Source organism: Phasianus colchicus, chromosome 26 (assembly GCF_987193195.1).
Source record: "Phasianus colchicus chromosome 26, bPhaCol1.hap1.1, whole genome shotgun sequence".
Lineage (NCBI taxonomy): Eukaryota > Metazoa > Chordata > Aves > Galliformes > Phasianidae > Phasianus > Phasianus colchicus.
The window spans coordinates 5840931-5859717 of record NC_143461.1 but is presented as its reverse complement, the minus strand read 5'-3'; the positions used below and the strand labels follow the sequence as shown (position 1 = coordinate 5859717).

Below are 18787 nucleotides of genomic sequence, written 5' to 3'. Positions count from 1 at the left end.
TGCCCGGTACCGGCACTGCTGCCCGTGCCACCGCTCGCTGCCTGGCGCCCATCGGCGCCCAGCACGGCCGCTACCGCCCAGGAGCCGTGCCGGCGCCCAGTACCAGTTGCCCGGTACCGGTGCCCAGTGCTCCTGCCGGTGCCCGGTGCCGACGCACGTACCGCTGCCCGGTGCCGGTGCCCGGGGGCGGTGGCGGTGCCGGGGGCGGTGCGGCGCGGGGCGGTGCCGCGGCGGGGGCGGTGCTCGCGGGCCGGGCCGGGCCGGGCGGCGGCGGCGGGCGGCGGCGGCGGGCGGCCGGAGGGGGCAGAGCGGCGGCGGCGGATCCGAGCGCCGAGAGCCGCCGGAGTAGCGGAGCCGCAGCCGCCGCCGCGGCCGCAGGTAGGAACGGGCGCGGGGCCGCCATCGCCGCCGAACGGGGCCGCGCCGCCGCCGCCGCTGCTTTCGCTTTCCGCGGCCGTAAACAGGGCGGGGGGCGGCCCCGGGCGGCCGGAACGGGCCGTGCAGCGCCGCGCTGCGCTCTGCGTCCGGGCCGGGCCGGGGGGCCGCGCGTTGGGCACCTGCGGGGGGGGCCGTGCGAAGGCGCCGTCGGGGTTGGAGTGGCGGTGGGCTCTGTCGGTTTGTTTTGGTTTTGGTTGGTTTGTTTTGCCTTTTTTTTTGTTTTAGTTAGCTTCTTTGGGGGGGTGGGGGAGTAATTTTTTTTTACAATTATTTTCCTCCTCCCTTCAGTAAATATTTTGGGTGTTTCGTAACCCGCAGCGGACGAATGCAACTTGGCGGCGGGGCCCGGCAGAGAGGCCCGCGGCCTCACTGCTCTCCCTTGGGAACGGGACGGGAGCGGCAGTCCCGGGGCCGGCAGGTGCGGGCCGGGCCGTGCGCACGCCCCCGAGGTTGCGCGGACTTTGCGCGACCGCTGCGCGGAGCCACCGCGCATCCCGAGGCGAGGAGCGGAGCAGCGCGGGGCTGGGGCCGCTTCTCGCGGGGCTGATCCCGGGGGGAGCTCTGAAAGCGCGCACAGAGCACTGGGGACGGTGCCGTGCGGAGACCCTGGCACATCTATGGGTCCTCAGCAGCACGGGCTCTGTGCTGGGCAGAGTTGAAGCGGGATGGAAAATAAATCCCTCATCCGAGCCGGGCGCAGCAGTGCTGCCCTGCACGGCACTGATGGTGGCCTTTTGCCCAACCCGCTTGCCGGCCGGTGCTGCGCAGGGCTGATTGCGACCCCTGGGAATGAGAGCCACCACCTGTCTGCCGCCGTACGGGAGCTGTCAGGGCTGTGAGCTCGTGCCAGACAGGGTGAGCTGGGTGCCCCCGGCTGCCAGCACTGGCCCTGGTGAAGGCTATGCCAGGGGACCCCATCTCGTCCGTGAGCAGCCCACGGTGTGGGGTGGGAGGTGACCCTGTGGGACCAAGGTGCGATGCGGAGCAGTGCTCACTAACAGCAGGACACGGCTCAGGATGTCCCCGTCAGCCTGTGCAGGACTGGAGCTTTTGGAGCACGTAGTCTGGAACAGAGCTATGGTGCTACTCAGCCTCGATGCTTTGGGGGAATGTGGGCTGCACCCTGAGATGCCATGAGCACTTGTTGACATCCCTGGGAAGCGTGGAGGGTGCAGGCAGGTGTGTGTCTCGCTGGCAGCACACTGTGGGCTGCCCTGAGGCTGTGAGAAGCCCATGGCCTTGCAGCACAGAGTTGCATGAGCCCTGGCATTGCCACCTGTGGGGCACTGAATGCTGGGTAGCCCAGGCAGCACTGCAGGTACTTGTGACCGGGCCAGCCTCAAGCTGTGCTGTGCTCACACCATCAGAGCAATCCTGTACCTGGAGATGCAGGAGGAGAGCTGTGCTGTGGGCCCAACAGGTGGCTCCAGGTGGGCTTTGGGGATATTTGCTCACCTGTCCATAGCGGGGCAGCAGCGAGCGTGGGGGCTCCCAGAGCTGTCAGGATTGTGTCTGAAATACTGTGGCTCCTGAAGTCTGGATGTGAAGATGGAGACCATCCCCACCAGCAGGAGAATGCTGTGCTGCAGCGTGGCAGGAGGAGCCCTGAGGTGCAGGCAGTCTGTCCTGGGGGCCACGTGCTGCATGCTGCTGTCATCAGCTTCGCGTTTCATGGCTTTTCCTACGGTGCTTGGCCTCTAGCAGTGGATTCTTTGTTGTGCCCGCCTCGTCCCTTTGCTGTGCGATGCTGACGCTTTGGGGCGGGCCGTGGCCTCCCAAGGATGCTCTCCCAAGTGCTCGTGGATGAGGAGCGGCTCAGTGCTGGGGGTGACACACAGCGACTGCGGGACCTCCCCTCCTGCTGCAGGGGAAGTGCTGACTCCAAACGGGCTGCGAGGGCTTTGCCGTGGGGTTTCCCAGCCGTCTCTCGAGTGATAGTAAAACCCAGATACACTGCGTACGAAAAATCCCTTCTCCCTGTGCTCCTGCAGCGTGTGGGCGGCCGGCGGCGAGCGGTGACGGTGCCGCGCCGCATACAGTAAAGTGGCCCCGGCAGCTGGGAAATGACTTTTTGGTTTGCGAGGAATTACTGTAAGGCTGAGGGACCTCGCGGCAGCGCCCGGGACCCGGCGGGGTGCCCGCCTTGCGGGGCTCCGTGCCCCTGCTCGACTCCTGGCGGGGGGGCTGGCACCGCTCCTGCTCCCCCCAGCGGGGCTGCGCTCGGGCTGCGCTCCGGCCCGTGTCGCTCCGGCTGCCGCCTGGGTTCAGCTGTCCCCAGCTCCGAGTGCTCCGGGTGAAGCGGGCTCGACAGCTGTGGTGTGGCGGTGGCGTGCCTTTCCTTTCATGGGGTGTCTATTTTGCAACCCCGAAGTGTTTTGATCCCGGGAGGAGGGGGGTGGGGGTGTTTACCCTGGCACCGCGTGTCCGGCGCGGGGCTGCGAGCTGCGCTGGCCATGCCTGAATGTTACATGCAGCAACAGTTCTAGCAACATCTGCTGGCTGATAAAAGGTACGTTGCCGTGAACTGCTTCTCCCTGCCTCGTTGGGAAATGTCGAGGGGGAGGCAGGCGTGTGAGCGCGGCTTCCTGGCCGATAGGGGAGAGCTGACTTGCTGATAAAGCAGAATCCTCCCATCTCGCTGCACCAGAGGGCTGGCAGCGTTCTTTCCCCGCTGTGCGCTGCTCTGTGCTGCCGGCGATGCGCTGCTGCCCGGCCCCGCGCCGCGGCTCTGGCGGCCGGAATGCCGCAGCCGGGCCGTAGCGCGCTCACGACGCGGTCCTCGTTCAAGCAGTCGCCGGTGAGTTTTGCAATCTCCGTTTGTCGCCGTAACTTCGTGTCTTCCTGTTGTTGTGATATGTAAATACCGGGTTGTAGCGCGGCTGTGAGGGAATTGGGGAAAAGGCTGACGGTGGGGCCGCGCCGGGAGCGCGCACCGCCGGGTTTGTGCTCCGCGCGCTCCATTGCCGCCTGCACAGCTCTCAGCGGAGGAGACGCAGCTCCGCTTGTGGCGCATCCCAGCGCCGGCGTGGACTGAAGTACAGCTGTAAAATGATCCCTGTCCTGTGGTGCTGTTAAAAAGGAGCTCCGGCTCTTCTGGGCTCTGTGGCACAGCTGCCTCGGCCTGGCACGCTCCTTTTATAAACCCGTTACTCATCCTGCGCTCCTGGAAATGTTTTGGGGGAACGGCTGCTGCTCCCCGTCGGTGTGCCGGCAGAAGCTGCGGTGCAGGACTCGACCAATTCCCCCCGTGTCTGCGGGCTCCATGGGCGTGAGAGCCAACGCTGCATCCTGTGCCACCGCACGAGGGACCTCTGGCCCTGGGTGCCAATGTGAATGAGAACTGTTCTGGCAAATGGCCGTCTTTGAGTTGTTTGTTCCCATTCCCTCTGTCAGCTTCCTGGGCATTTGCGTGCCCCCCTCCCTGCAGCAGGGTTTGCTCTGCCTGCCCGCCCAGCTCTAATGCAGCCGGTGCTCTGCGGTGCCATGTGGACGTGCCAGCTGTGCCAGGACTGGGGCAGGTGACTGTGCCCTGCCGGCTCCTGCTGGGATGGGGCATTTGGTGCCTGCGCTGTCCCGAATGGGCTCCGCTCTGCAAATCCAGCTTGGCAGGTGAATGGATTAGTGTGATTGTGTGCACTCACTGAGGCATGACGGATAAAATGAAATTGTGTCTGCAGACCCAAATCGGGGCTAATTCGATGCTGTGATGAGCTTAATCCCCACATCCTCCCGCCCGGCCCAGCTCCTGGGCAGGGATTAAGAGCGTGCCCGGCGTGGTGCTGCATCCCCAGGAGGTGTTGGCTGAGTTCTTGTGGTGTTGTGTAGCATCAGGAAAGCACTGCACGTGGTCAGCGTTTGGGGCTGTGCTGCAGTGTGCAGAGCTGTTGTCAACCCCTGGATTCAAGGGATTTCACTGGGATTTCACGGGGTATTTTGATGGTTTGGTTTTTACGTAGGCAGTTGGGCCTCTGTGGTTGTAAGGGAAAATCTGAAGGGGGAGCCACGCATTCCCAAACAGTCGAGTGCCAGAGGGCAAATAAAAATGAATGTTAATGACTCTGATTAATATTATGTGAGGGCACTTCTGCTGGCCCCAGGTTGGTGCTGGGCAGCAGATGCCGGTCCCTGCCCATGCAGGACACACACATCGCCCTCCCCGTGGTGCTGCCGGGCCCACTTGGGGTTCCCCTGTTCCTGTGCTCTGCAAGTTCTCCATTTTGGCTCCCGACACTGCAGGGCTGCGTGGCCTCTGCCGGATGGGAGAGCCCAGAGTGGGCACCGCGCCTCTGCCTGGCGGCTGCTGGGAAGGAAATACTGAATTTCTCCCCCATCGCTGCCCAGCTCTGAGTGCCAGTGGTGGCCCGGCATTCTGCCGCCCTGCTCCCCAGCACAGTGTGGCAGGGGCTGATCCCGCCGCCTCTCGGTGCCACGGGGCCGAGCCCTTGGCTGCTGCCGCTCTTCGGCACGAGACAAACCCCATCAAAGCGCCGAGCTTCTAGAAGCAGCTCTCCTAAACCCACCACTGCCTCCACCTTGCAGCCGAAAGCTGGAAACCGCATGCGGGCGTAGAAGGGGCGAGCAGCGCTGATCCCAGCACAGCGGGTGCTCTGTGGGGAGCTTGGGGCAGGCGAGGGCTGGGGCTCAGCCCCTATGCCGAGCGGAGCCGCGGGGTGCAGGTGAGCCCAACCCCCCCGTGTCCATCCTCAGCGCTTCTCCCTGGGGGTGGGGACTGAGGGGGCCCAGCCCCACAGGCCGAGGCTGCATCCCGCTGCGGGGAGGGATGAGGGCAGGGGTTGCCATCCCTGTGCCCCCAGTTGCGCTGTTCAGGTGGTGGAAGGAAGCAGCCGGAGCACAGTGCTGCCCGGCTGCGCAGGCAGCTGACATTTTGGAAGGAAATAGCTGCTCTCAGCTCCTTCCTGTAGCACGCAGCCTGCAAAACGGCCGCGCCGGGACCCGGCTGTGCCGGCAGCGCCTGCCCGGAGCCACCACCGTGCTGCCCTGCAGGCTGCGGCGAGCGGAGCCCGGTGAGTACGGCCCCGGGATGAGTGTGCAGATGGGGGATGGCAGCCCAGCCCGCACTGCCGGCCCCGTGCCGCGGAGGAGCCAGGATCCGTGCCTGGGGCTCTCTGAGCCCAGGGTGGCCGTGGGCTGTGCAGCCCTTTGGGTGCACGCAGACCCTTCGGGGTTCAGGGCAGGATGCAGTGCGTGGCGGCCACGTGTGAAGGTGAAGGGGCTGAGCTGGGGCGGCACCGGGGAAGATCAGCTGAGAGGGGCTGCCTGGGGGGCCGTGTGCATCCCCAGTGTGGTGCAGGGGTAGCACATGGGTGTCTGCGTGGGGGAACCGGTGCCATCCATGTGCCGAGCGGCCGCTGCTGGCTGCCGGCATCGCTTCTCCCAGAGCCAGTGGGACGGGGCCGCATCCAGCCCTGGTGAGACCTGTGTGAGCTGCCCTTCTCTGTGGGATGTGGGCCCCCTCTATGGCACAGTGCCCCCCTGGCAGCACCAACCCACGCGGTGCACGGAGTCCAGCCCCGTGGCCACCGGTGAGGCCATTTCTGACCTGGAAGAGATCGTGGGCTCCCGGAGGTGCTGGGAAACCACGTGTCTGTGTGTTTACTGTGGCGGGCGCAGGGCTGCTATGGAGCCGGCACCACAGCTTTAGCACCACCGTGGGGGGGGAGAAGAGGGGGAGGGCTGCTCCCTGCTGGGAGGAAATTGCACCCGGACCCCTCTGCTTGGGGCTGGGGGAGCACCACAAAAAGGGCAGTGCGGGCACTGCTGCGGCAGAGGGGCCACATGGGGCAGCAGCCGCAGCCCTTTTGGTGTGCCCCTCCTCCTCCCCCCCCCCAGCGCTTTACCTGGCTCTTCAGGGCGCATGGGGGACCGGGGGCTGCAGTCGGTGGGTGTACTGGTGTGAGCACGGGGAGCATCCCTGGAGAGGTTGTGAGCACGATGTGAGAGCCCCTCGAGCATCCTGCAGCTGTGCATTGTGAGCATCCCAGGACTGTGTGCCATGAGCATCCTGCGAGCACCCCACATCTGTGTGCAAAAAGCATCCTACAGCATCTCAGGAGCATCCTGCAAGCATCCTGCACTCAGCTGGAGCTGGCTCACCAGGGCAGCAGCAGCACAGGGACAGCAGCCCTTGGGCAGATGCTGCCCATGCTCCCTGCACACAGAATTGTGTCTGCCAGCCTCGCCCTATGAGACATTTCCCTCCTTTTTCTATTTGCTGCTGGGCTGTGGCTTTCCTGCAACTCATGGCTGGAGCTGGCTGCCAGCCTGCCGCTGTGCCTGGGAGGCTCTGGGGCTTGCCAGTGTTGGCTGTGGCCACAGCCCATCCCAACTGCAGCCCCTGCGGGGTCTCTTGGCCACCCCTGGACTCAGAGGTGCTCCCAGCTCCCTCATGTTGCTGCCTTGAGTCCTCTAGGAAACTTACTTTGTGTGCATTTCACCATTTTGCAGCCAGTCTGGTAATGACAATTGGACAGTGAAGCTACTGGCATCTCCCACCCTGTCAGTCCTGCCAGGCACCCCTCCCCAGGCTGTCCCCACTTTCCCCCTTCACAACAACTGTCCTGCTGTGTGTGCAGCATTGCAAGTACTAAGCCACCAGCAGGCAAGTTGCTGTGGCTTGTTGAGTTGCTGCTGGTTAACCGAGCTGTGGTAATGGGTGGGATTATAGCTCCCTGCCAGGACTAACTAAATGCAAAGTAGCTTAAACCACTGCAATTATCTGTCTCTTGCAATTGTTTGAGCGTGCATGTGGCTGACTGCTGCAGCTGACCCTGGTGCTGCTGGAGGAGCATGGATCCAACCAAGGCAGGCTGCTGGGGCTGTGTCCTCAGGATGGGATGGGATGGGATGGGGATGTGGCACCAGACGTTTCTGCATCTTTTGGGAACGTCTGTTGTGCTCGTGGCCAGCTCCCTTGGCGGGGCAGCTCCACACACAGCGATGAGGCCACAGCAGCTGCAGCACTGTGCTGCCTGCCGACACTCCAAAGCCCTGCAGCTCCTGGGAAGGTTCCCCAGCCTGTGGATGAGGCAGAAAACAAGCAGTGTGGAGAAATGCCTGTGGCTGCATCAGTGATACTTTTCTCTGGCTGCGGATATCATCCCAGTGCCCATGGGGTGCATTTCGGGGCTGTCCTGCATCCCCCCCTGCAGTGCTCCTGTTCTGCCCACCATTCCCACTGCGATGTTCCCACCTCCTGCTCCAAAGCAGAGCCTTTTGTGCGCCCTAACAGTGAGCCTGACCACACTGTCAGATTAATACTTGTTGCTTAACAACCCATTGAAGTGGAGTAGGAAGTGTTCTGCTACTGTAAGATGGAATGTATCACCATTCTCTTGATAGGAGGAGCAACATTTGTTTGTTCTTTTGTCCGTGCTGATGTTTCTGTGCTGGGCCTGGGCTGCTCCCAGGGTTCCATCCCTTCCTGGTGCAGTAAAACCATTCCTGGCATCCTCTGCAGCTCTGCCAGCGGCGGCATTTCCATCAGTGCCTCTTATCAATTGTCAGCAATTGCTAACTGCCTGCGCGTGCATTGCTATCGGCCTCCCCCCGTACCCTTTTCCTCATTGCTTTCTGTTTTTATTGCCTCCCCCAGGCCTAGCAGAATTTCTAGAGCACTGTCTGTTCTGTGAATGGGGAAATGTTCCTTGCTTTTTATAAGGGAAAAAATCATTTTTAGCCAACTCGGTTATTGTTCCTCTTCCTGTGTAGGGTGGGGAGCGGGGGAAAGGTCTGGCACTGTGTAGGTGCCGTCTCTCCGCAGTCCTGGCTCTGTTTGCTGTGTGCGTGGCTGCTCCCTGCCAGTGGGGATGCCAGGGCTGTGTGTCTGCATCCAGAACCTGTGGTTCTGGGGCCACTGAGGCTGCTCGGCCCTACTGACACCGGAGCTCCTCGCCAGCCCCCTGCCCTCGCTTCCCTGACCATGAGTCTGTGGTGCAGCGAAGGGAAATGGCAGCAAAGTGGCTGAGGCAGCGGAGCCATTTGTGTAATGCCTCCAAGCTCTCCGATGGCTTTTCCTAGGACAGAGCGGTGACACAGAGCTGAGATCCCCCCCGTCCCATTGGGGTGGCTCTGGGGGTGCCCAGTGTGGGGTCCCTGAGCGGTGCTGACGATGTGTCCCCGCAGGTGGTGAGCCATGGCGGTGTGGATCCAGGCGCAGCAGCTCCAGGGCGAAGCCCTGCGGCAGATGCAGGCGCTCTATGGGCATCACTTCCCCATCGAGGTGCGGCACTACCTGTCACAGTGGATCGAGAGCCAGGCGTGGTGAGTCGGCCCGCACCGAGCCCCGCAGCACCGTGCTGCCCCACTGCCTCTGCTCTGACCCATTGCTCCGTTGCACCCCCAAAGGGACTCCATCGACCTCGACAACCCCCAGGAGAACGTGAAGGCGACGCAGCTGCTGGAGGGGCTGATCCAGGAGCTGCAGAAGAAGGCGGATCACCAAGTGGGTGAAGATGGCTTCCTGCTGAAGATCAAGCTGGGGCATTATGTCACGCAGCTGCAGGTGAGTAGGGGGCTGCAATGGGGTGACTGGGGTTCCCTGCCTCGCACCCAGCTCAGCTCACATCTCTGCAGAACACGTACGACCGCTGCCCCATGGAGCTGGTGCGCTGCATCCGGCACATCCTGTACCACGAGCAGAGGCTGGTGCGGGAGGCAAACAACGTGAGTGGGGCTGCGGGCTTGACCGGAGTGAGGAATGGGACCCAAGGGTGGGAGTGCGGGGGGTCTCCATCATCAGGGTGATGGAGAGGGAATGGGGAGGTGCTCACTGCCCTCCAGCTCTTGGTGGGGATGGGGAGGGTCCCTTTGTCCCTTTGATCCCAGAGGGGATCCCCAGCCGTGCTCAGTGCTCCGTGCCCATGCAGAGCCCCTCACCCGCCGGCACTCTGGTGGACGCCATGTCGCAGAAGCACCTGCAGATCAACCAGACCTTCGAGGAGCTGCGGCTCATCACGCAGGACTCAGAGAACGAGTTGAAGAAGCTGCAGCAGACACAGGAGTACTTCATCATCCAGTACCAGGAGAACATGCGCCTGCAAGGTGCCTGAGGGGCTGGGGGGCGCGGGGCCGGGCGCTGGCCATGCCCTAACGCTGTCCCCATCCCCAGCCCAGTTCTCCCAGCTCTCCCAGCTGGGTCCCCAGGAGCGCCTCTCACGGGAGACGACGCTGCAGCAGAAGAAGGCGTCACTGGAGGCCTGGCTGCACCGGGAGGCGCAGACACTACAGCAGTACCGTGTGGTGAGTGCCAGGGGGTGTCCCCACAGTGACTGCGTGCCACCCCCGTGCGCGGTGACAATGTCCTGCCCCACAGGAGCTGGCCGAGAAGCACCAGAAGACGCTGCAGCTGCTGCGCAAACAGCAGACGACGATCCTGGACGATGAGTTGATCCAGTGGAAGCGCCGGCAGCAGCTGGCGGGCAACGGCGGCCCCCCCGAGGGCACCCTGGATGTGCTGCAGACCTGGTGGGTGCTGGTAGGAGGGGGGAGTTGGGTCCGTTCCCACGGTGGGTGCTGAGCCTGCTGCCCCCCAGGTGCGAGAAGCTGGCGGAGATCATCTGGCAGAACCGGCAGCAGATCCGACGCGCCGAGCACTTGTGCCAGCAGCTGCCCATCCCTGGCCCCGTGGAGGAGATGCTGTCGGAGCTGAACGGCACCATCACCGACATCATCTCTGCCCTGGTCACCAGGTAGGGGGGCAGCTCGGGGGGTGGGGGGCATTTTGGGCTCCTCTGCTCGCCTGACTCTCTGCCCCCCAGCACCTTCATCATCGAGAAGCAGCCTCCCCAGGTTCTGAAGACACAGACCAAATTTGCAGCCACCGTGCGGCTCCTGGTGGGGGGGAAGCTGAACGTGCACATGAACCCCCCCCAGGTGAAGGCCACCATCATCAGTGAGCAGCAAGCCAAGGCCCTGCTGAAGAACGAGAGCACCCGCAAGTAATGCCTGAGGGGCCAGGAATGGGGATGTGGAGGCAGCGGGGTTGGGGGGTGTGAGGGGCTGCTGCCATCCTGACCCCCTGTCCTCACGCAGTGAGAGCAGTGGGGAGATTCTCAACAACTGCTGTGTGATGGAATACCACCAGGCCACCGGGACGCTCAGCGCGCACTTCCGCAACATGGTGAGAGCCAGCGGTCCTGTGCTTGGTGCCTCTGCCACACCGTGTGCCCTGTGGTCACCATTTAAGTGTCATCCATGCTGCGTCCCTCCTGTGCTCACCCCTTGTGTCCCCATCTGTCCTGCACTCTCCTCCCATGGGCTCACCCCTTGTGTCCCTGCAGTCCCTGAAGCGGATCAAGCGCTCGGACCGCCGCGGCGCTGAGTCAGTGACGGAGGAGAAGTTCACCATCCTGTTTGAGTCGCAGTTCAGCGTCGGTGGCAACGAGTTGGTCTTCCAGGTGAAGGTAAAGCTATTGGTCGTGGGTGAACTGTGGACACTGTGCCCACACACGGAGTATGGGACTGGGATGGGGCGTGTGTTTGGGGTGTGGTGTATGTGGGCAGGTGGGGGGAGGTCCCGCCACATCCCATCTCAGTTCTGAGCCGTTGTCCTTCCTGCTTGCAGACGCTGTCCCTGCCCGTGGTGGTGATCGTGCACGGCAGCCAGGACAACAACGCCACGGCCACCGTGCTCTGGGACAACGCCTTCGCGGAGCCCGTGAGTACTGCTGCCATGGGGGACCGGGTGGGCTCCACCACCTCGGGCTGAAGAGCAGGGCTGCCCCGGGGATGTGCCAGAGGCCGGGTGTTGGCCATGCTGACTCTGTGCCATGTCCTCCCCAGGGCCGCGTGCCCTTCGCCGTGCCCGAAAAAGTGCAGTGGCCGCAGCTCTGTGAGGCACTCAACATGAAGTTCAAGGCAGAGGTGCAGAGCAGCCGTGGGCTGACAAAGGAGAACTTAGTGTTCCTGGCACAGAAGCTCTTCAACAGCACCAGCTCCCACCTGGAGGATTACAGCAGCACCACGGTGTCCTGGGCCCAGTTCAACCGGGTGAGCGGGTGCTCCGTGTGCCAGGATGGGCTTGGCTGCACTGCGGTGCCAGCGCTTATGCCCGAGGAGAGCTGTTTTGTGTTGGATCAGTGCAAAACCCAACCAGGTGTTGGCTGCAGTGGAGCAGGAGGTGTTGCCCTCCATGTCTGGAGGCTGCAGTGCTCTGTGCTTCTGGGGGGGGGTCCCTTCTTGTGCTCCCTGGGCTGTGCTGCGTGGTGTTGTGGGATGAGGGCTGGTGGGTGCCCAGCTGTGCAGCATCCATCTGCCATGTGCCATGTGTTTGGAGGCAGGAGCGCTCATTTTTTGGGGCTTTCCACAGGAAAATCTGCCTGGGAGGAACTACACCTTCTGGCAGTGGTTTGACGGTGTGATGGAGGTGTTGAAGAAGCATCTGAAGCCTCACTGGAATGATGGGTAAGAGCCGTCCTGCCCCAGGTGCACGGCCCCGCACCGCCCACCTGACGCCCTCGCTCTGCATAGGGCCATTCTGGGCTTCGTCAACAAGCAGCAGGCACACGACCTCCTCATCAGCAAACCTGATGGCACCTTCCTGCTGCGCTTCAGTGACTCGGAGATCGGCGGCATCACCATCGCATGGAAGTTCGACTCCGGTGAGTGCAGCCCCCGCTGCCCCCACCTCCGTGTCCCCATCTGGGCTCCTTCAGCACCTCCTGTGTCTGCTTGGCACCAGCACCACCGGGCACATGCCTGCAGCTCCCCTTCATTCCCTCCAGCTCCTGCTTTCTGGCACGCTGTGTTTTGTCCCCAGATGTTGGGGGAGGGAAAAAGCTCAGGAAGCAATGTTGGATTTTTGGCACAGTCTCAGGCTCACCCCAGGCATCACTGCGGTCCCTCTCTTGTCTTCCAGCTGAGAGGATGTTCTGGAACCTGATGCCTTTCACCACCAGGGACTTCTCTATCCGCTCGCTGGCCGACCGCCTCGGGGACCTCAGTTACCTCATCTATGTGTTCCCCGACCGGCCCAAGGATGAGGTCTTCTCCAAGTACTACACGCCGGTTCTCTGTGAGTCCACGCCAGGTAGCGCTGCCCATCACCCCTCACGCGTCACTCCTCCGTACCTCCCATGGGGAGGGCCTGGGTTTGCCAGCACATCCAGCCCTGGGAGCCCCCACCCCGCTGCAGGTGTGCAGTGTGCCGCAGCTCTGCACCTCAGCACTGCCTTCTTTCCTCTAGCTAAAGCTGTGGATGGGTACGTGAAGCCACAGATCAAGCAAGTTGTGCCAGAGTAAGTGCGAGTGTGCAGGGTCCCATGGGTTCATCCCTGGCTTGCTGGGCTGGGTCGCTCCCAGCCACAGTGCTCTGCTGGCCACATTGGTGCTGGGGATGAGCAGCTCGTAGTGCCCAACAGCAAAGGGCTGTGGTGCTCCTCTGGGAGCCCAGATCTCCCCATGGCCAACAGGGCTGGGACCCTGCAGTTGGCTGCTGCTACTGGGGACTGAGATGGGGGGCGTGTGCAGGGTCTGGATCCCTGCTAGGAGGCGATGAGTGTTCCCAAGACCCACGCACCACTGACCCACTCTCATCCCTGCAGGTTTGTGAGCGCATCAGGTGACGCCGTCCCTGGGGGGGGCACCTACATGGACCAGGCTCCATCGCCGGCCGTCTGCTCCCACCCCCATTACAACATGTACACGCAGAAGTAGGTATCGTGTCCCCATCCCCCCTGCAGCCACCCTGGCCCACACCCTCACCCCCTCACCTCCTGCAGCCCCGAGACAGTGCTGGACCCTGAAGGTGACTTTGACCTGGACGACACCATGGACGTGGCCCAGCACGTGGAGGAGCTGCTGCGGCGCCCCATGGACAGTCAGTGGATCCCCCACGCCCAGTCGTGACCGGCGGCCACGCGGCCCCACTTTGGCCCCCAGCGCTGCGGGGACTGTGCCGTGTTTGTGTCTCTGTGCCCAACCGGGGGGCAGGCGGCCGTGGGGGGGTTCTCACCCGACAGATTTGCTCTGTGCTGTCCCCAAATGCAGGGTGGTGTCCAGCTCTTTGATGTTTATGCCCTTGTATAAAAGGCAGCGGATTTGTCGCATGGTTTTTCCTGTATGTTCCTTTTACACGGCCCAGCTTCGGCTTTCCGCTTCTGCTCGCGCTGGTGCTGCCCCACTCCCCGCAGCCTCGGGGGGGGCCGGGGAGGCCCGGCCGCGGGTTCGCTTTCTGCAGCCGCCACTAAGGACGTACATGTGCGCATCGGTGTTCTATCGCGGTGACCCCGTTCCCCGGGCGGGGGGTGGCAGTCTGCGGTGTCGGGGTCCCCTCCAGGACCCCATCTCGTCCTCTGCCCCCGACGGCTGCGGGAAGTCCTCTTGGCTCCGGGTGCGTCCCCTCGGTCCCCTTCGGCGCCACTGCGGCGTGGGGGGGGGCGGTGGGGAGGGCGGAAGCGCAGCGAGGGGCGGGCAGGAGGCGGCGGGGGCGGGAAGGGGCCCTTCTTCCCCCCCGGCCCGTTCCATCCGTGTCCCAGAACCTCTGGTTCCCTGGCGATGTTATTTTTCTACCACAGAGTAAATAAAGCACGGACTATTTTTGTAACACAAAAGCTCTGGGTTTCACGTGTGTCTCGGGGAGGGGGCAGCTCCCGGCCCCGCTCTGCCGGGGGGAAGGGGCTCCTCACCCGCACCCGTCGGGCTGCGGTCGGGGCAGGAGGCTCGGGAGCTGCAGGCATTGCCCCGGGCCAAAGTAAAGCAAACCGAATTCCGCTGGTTTTGTTTGTTTGTTTGTTTGTTTTATTTTTTAATAAAAAGACCGCCCCTTTCCGAGCGGTGCACACCGGGCCGCGTTTGTTGCCGTTTTTTATTTGCGATTCGTTCCTCTGCTCGCATCGCCCCGTCGGGGTTGGGGAGGGGGTGGGAAGGAAGGGGCGGCGTGTTTTTTTGATAAAATACAGAAGGGGAAAACGAAAATAAATCCTCCGCTTGGGCGCAAAGGCGGAGCCGCCCTGTGCTCATTTCCCGGGGGGGGGGACGGCGGGCGGGCCCGGGCGCGCTCATTGCCCGTCATTTCTGCCGGAGCCGGAACAGCCGGCGGCGATCGGGGGTGGGCCGGGCCGGGGGGGAAGCGGGAGCGCGGCGGTGCGAGTGCGGGGATGGCGCCGGCCGCGCTGTCCGGGACGCTGCTGTCCGCGATCCCCGGGCCGGTGTTGGCCGCGGTCGTCGCGCTGTTGGTGGCCGTGTTCGTGGTGCTGCCCTCCGCCCCGCCGCTGCGGCACCGCCTGCTCCGCGCCGCGCTGCTGCGGGCCTCGGGGTGGCAGCGGCGCCGCCTGGAGCTGCAGAGCATCGACGTGCAGCACGGGCAGGAGCGGCGGCTGCGGCGGCTGCTGCCCCCCGGCGCGGCCCCGGGTGAGCGGGGCGGGGAGAGGAGAGGAGAGCGGGCAGCGGGGGCTGCCGGACGCCCTTCTGAGCACCGCCGTCCGCCCGCAGGGTCCGACGCGTTCCGGGAGCGTCACCCGCTGAGCACGTGCTGCAGTGACGGGGAGCGAGCGGAGCCGCTGCCGCCTCTGAGCCTCTGGGCCGTGCTGCGGAGCTGCTGGAGGGCCGAGCCCCCGCTGCAGGTAGCGAAGGGCTGCGGGGAGCGCGGCGCGGGCGGTGTCCCGTGGCTTTGTCCTGCAGCCCCCCGATCTCTCTGCACAGGGGGTCCTGCTCTACCTGCACGCCCTGCACCGCGCCTTCCCGCAGGCACTGACGCTCCGTGGCACGGCCCTGCTGGGCTGGGCGCCCACCGCTCCCCGCACCCCGGGCTTCTGCCCGCTGCCCACGCTGTACTGCACGCCCCCCGAGGCCGCCGCCCTGCCCCTGCGCTCCGCAGCCCTGCGGGTGCAGCTGCTCTTCGCCCTGCAGACGCGTGCGCTGCGCGTGCTGGAGGCCCAGCTGCCCAACGAGCTGCACGACGCGCTGGTGGCACTGCGGGACGGCTGGGCCGAGCTGGCACAAGACCTGGCACTGGGCACGCTGAGCCCCCAGCCCGGGTTGCCTGAGGAGATGCGGGGTCGGCTGCAGGCACTGCTGGTCCCCGACAGCACGCGGGCAGCAGAGCTGCGGGCTGAGTGTGAGAGGGGCTTCGAGGGCATCGTGCGGCGCCTGTGGCCACAGCTGCAGGTGGTGGTGGTGGGGACGGTGCGCGGCGGGGAGCGGCTGTACTGCGATGCCCTGAGCCGGGCAGCCTGCGAGGGGCTGCCCCTGTACTGCCCCTGGTACCGGGTGGCAGGAGGTGAGTGCTGGGGGTGCAGCATCCCTTCCGCAGGGATTTTCTCTCTGTGCCCTGTGGAAGGGATGAGGAGGGTGGTCTGGAGCTCACAGCCGCCCTCTGCCCAGCTCTGCTCGGTGTCAACCTGTGGCCAAAAGAGCCCATGCCTCGCTTTGTGCTGTGCCCAGAGTGGGCATTTTGTGAGTTCCTGCCCTGCCCAGCCGAGGAGGAGGAGAAGCAGTGCACGGTGCTGCTGGGCGAGCTTTGGGAGGGAAGCGAGTACACACTGATCCTCACCGCCCGGCCTGGGGAGTACAGGTACTCTGCTGCAGGGTAGGGGGGCTGTGCACCCCTCCCCAGCCTCATGCCCCCACTGCCCACACAGGTGCCGTGCCGGAGAGGTGCTGCAGGTGGCTGGCTTTCATAAGCAGTGCCCTGTGGTGGAGCCCGTGCGCAGGTGAGGTCACCCCAGCCCTGTGGCCCTCACCTTCAGGCAGGCTGTGGGGGTGCATGGTGCTGCTGGCACCCCTGGTGCAGGCTATCCAGCCCTGTGCCCGCAGAGAGAGCCAAGTGTTGAGTGTGCGTGGCGAGAACATCTCTGAGGAGCAGTTCTGCCGCAGCCTGTGCCGTGCCGTGGGCATGTGGCCGGGTGCCCGCCTCATGGACTACATCTGCGTGGAGAGCACCTTGCTGGGTGAGCATCCCCAAAGCGTTCCTTCACCTGCCTCCAAGAGCCGGTGGCTGCGGGTGGCCGTTACTTGCTGGTGGCACCACCACAGGTGCTTCCTCGGGGGCCGGTGCCCCGCATTACGAGGTATTCGTGGAGCTGCGGGGCCTGCGGGACCTGTCGGAGGGGCAGCGCCACAAGGTAAGGGGGTTTGGAGTTTGCTGGGGGCAGGCAGGGGGCGGATCTGCTGTGCGCTCCCTGCCCGCCCCGCCGCCACGCGGTGGCAGTGCTCGCCGGCAGCGGGATTCCTCCGGGACTGCTTGGCTGATGTGCTGAGCAGGAGCCCGCAGGCGGGACCCGCTGCACGCCGGGAGCCCCGCGAGCAGGGAAGGCTGTTGGGGAAAGGGCTCCTTCCCTGTCTGGTATCGGAGCAGGGGCTCTGGGTAGCTCTGGGTTTTGGGGGATGGCAGCTGCTCCATAGGGAAAACAGAGCTTTGGGACGCACGCTGGCAGCTCCCCCTCCCTCTCTGCAGCTGGACCACTGCCTGCAGGAGGATTTCCCCATCTATAAATCGTTCCGCTTCAAGGGCAGCATCGGGCCGCTGCGCCTGCACCTGGTTGGGGCCGGGGCCTTCGCGCGGCTGCGGGAGGCCATGGGCTGCCCCGTCCCCATGCCCCGGGTGCTGCGGGAGGAGCGGCTGCTGGCCGTCATCCAGGGCACCGTTATCTCCTAAGGGCAGCGCTGGGCTTTGCTTGGTGTCACCCACCGGGCACGGAGTGGGACTGGGGTGAGGGCACCTGATGGAGCGGATGGAGCCAGCAGAGCGTGACCCCGGCTCTTCTCAGGGCTCACTTTGGCACAGGGTGGGACTGTGGCTATAGGTGGGCATCCTCAGGGCCTTTCTGGACATGCCTTAGCCAAAGGTTGGCCCCATCAAGTGCCACCAGCGCGAGGCAGTGGTGCCTGTGCCTTTCCTGAGGGTCCCTTGGGGGTTCACAGCCGGTGGCCACCATAGGAGAACAGCAGAAACCTCCCTGGCACTGGTAGCCCCGGGGCCCTGCAGCTTTGTGTCCCCCGGCATGGATGCCCTGGGCAGGGCTTGTGCTGGCAGCAGTGACAGCTGCCCCACGTGCCTGATGGTTCAGAAACAATCAGCTCCAGCAGGGGCTTTTTAATGTAAAAAACAAACAGGGAAAAAAAAAAACAAAAACAGATGCAAAATAAAAGAGGATTAACTCTCAAATATAAATAAAGGACAGCGCTCTGGGATTGATTTTTTTTATTTTTTTATTTTTAATCTTCATTAAGAGATTTGTTGATGACAACCCTGACTCTGTTCTGATGAGAAGTTGGCCTTTGTTATCTGCTCGCCTCAGTCCTGGGGAAGGGTCAGCCATGAATATTTAACCAGCTTAGCGTTTGTTTGGGGCCTTGGGAGTGTCTGGGGCCATTGATGACTTTGAGGCACAAATGTACCATGGGGGGGGGGGAGGAGAACTGGTCCTTTCCCTGCTTGTTAAGGTTTATTTTAAGGGCTACTGAGCCGTGGCACTCAGAGAGCCTGCTGTGCACACAGCTGTTACCAGGGTGGGGGCAAGCAAGGCCGCTGGCAGAAGACATTGTCTTAAACAAGGCAGGCATGAAGCATCCCTGCAGTGCAGCCACCGCCTCCTGCCAGGGTAGAAATGGTGCGGAGGGCCCTTTCCTCCCATGCCCTGCTGGAAATAAGCCTGGAACAAAATTCCTGTTGCAAGCAGGGAAGAAATTGTGTGATGGGGAGGGTTTGGGGACCCTGAATATCCTTACAGTGACACTGGTGCTGGGCCAGTGTGTGTCAGGTGTGCCCAGTGCTGTCAGGGTTGGGCATTACTGGAGGGCAGAGTTGGTGGGTGCTGGATAAAGGCCTGCAGTGAAGCAGCTCTGTGTGATGCTCCCAGCCCTGTAGTGCAGACATCCGTGACCTGAACATAGCCTGGGGAGCCCCGTGGTGCATCGCATCCCGCTGCTGTGCCATGCATGCCCACAGCTCTTCCCCAGAGCCCCACTGTGCCACACAGCGAAAGCTTGAGCCCTCCTGCTTGGACAAGCAGGGAGTGGGCTGGGTGCAGGCGCCAGGCTGTGGAGTATAAGGGAGGTTTGAGCAGTTTGCAGGCAAGTTTTGGGTACAGGCTGCAGGGTGTGGGCTGTGTTTGGGTACCAGGCTGCAGGATGCCTCAGTGCAGGGTGCAGGTCGATTTGGGGCAGCAAGCTGTAGGGTGTGAGGTTGATCTGAGTTCCAGGCTGCAGGATGCCAGTCTGGGTTTGAGCACCAGCATGCAGGATGCCAAGCTGCCAGCTCGCTTTGGGTGCCAGGCTGCAAGGTGCTGCTTGGGGTTGTGTACCAGGCTGAAGTGCGGGTACCAGGATGCAGGCTCGGTTTAGGACCAGGCTGCAGGGTGCGGGTTTGGCCGGGGTCCCGGCGGTCTTGGGC

At 63.6% G+C, this 18787-nt stretch overlaps 2 protein-coding genes across 6 annotated transcripts; both read left to right on the top strand.

The window, feature by feature from the left end:
• The first annotated feature begins 261 nt into the window (after nucleotides 1–261).
• LOC116233608 (signal transducer and activator of transcription 5B) lies at nucleotides 262–14255 on the top strand. Of its 5 annotated transcripts, none has more exons than XM_031600610.2 (19): nucleotides 262–378; nucleotides 8581–8718; nucleotides 8803–8959; nucleotides 9031–9120; nucleotides 9324–9498; nucleotides 9566–9696; nucleotides 9770–9921; nucleotides 9990–10145; nucleotides 10215–10394; nucleotides 10489–10576; nucleotides 10737–10859; nucleotides 11021–11113; nucleotides 11239–11445; nucleotides 11765–11859; nucleotides 11926–12056; nucleotides 12314–12469; nucleotides 12641–12692; nucleotides 12999–13106; nucleotides 13176–14255. In XM_031600610.2, the coding sequence occupies exons 2-19, from the start codon at nucleotides 8591–8593 to the stop codon at nucleotides 13300–13302; spliced, it is 2349 nt and encodes a 782-aa protein (XP_031456470.1). In that variant the 5' UTR covers nucleotides 262–378; nucleotides 8581–8590; the 3' UTR covers nucleotides 13303–14255. The 5 variants fall into 5 exon arrangements, with proteins under 5 accessions (XP_031456470.1, XP_031456467.1, XP_089981028.1 ...); XM_031600607.2 differs by having other exon boundaries at nucleotides 12314–12484; XM_090124902.1 differs by lacking the exon at nucleotides 262–378 and adding an exon at nucleotides 2631–2947 and having other exon boundaries at nucleotides 12314–12484.
• A 225-nt stretch (nucleotides 14256–14480) lies between these two features.
• Nucleotides 14481–17591, top strand: GHDC (GH3 domain containing). The gene is made up of 8 exons (XM_031600611.2): nucleotides 14481–14805; nucleotides 14887–15017; nucleotides 15097–15673; nucleotides 15778–15967; nucleotides 16035–16106; nucleotides 16210–16343; nucleotides 16429–16517; nucleotides 16850–17591. The coding sequence occupies exons 1-8, from the start codon at nucleotides 14553–14555 to the stop codon at nucleotides 17048–17050; spliced, it is 1647 nt and encodes a 548-aa protein (XP_031456471.2). The 5' UTR covers nucleotides 14481–14552; the 3' UTR covers nucleotides 17051–17591.
• Nucleotides 17592–18787: the final 1196 nt, after the last annotated feature.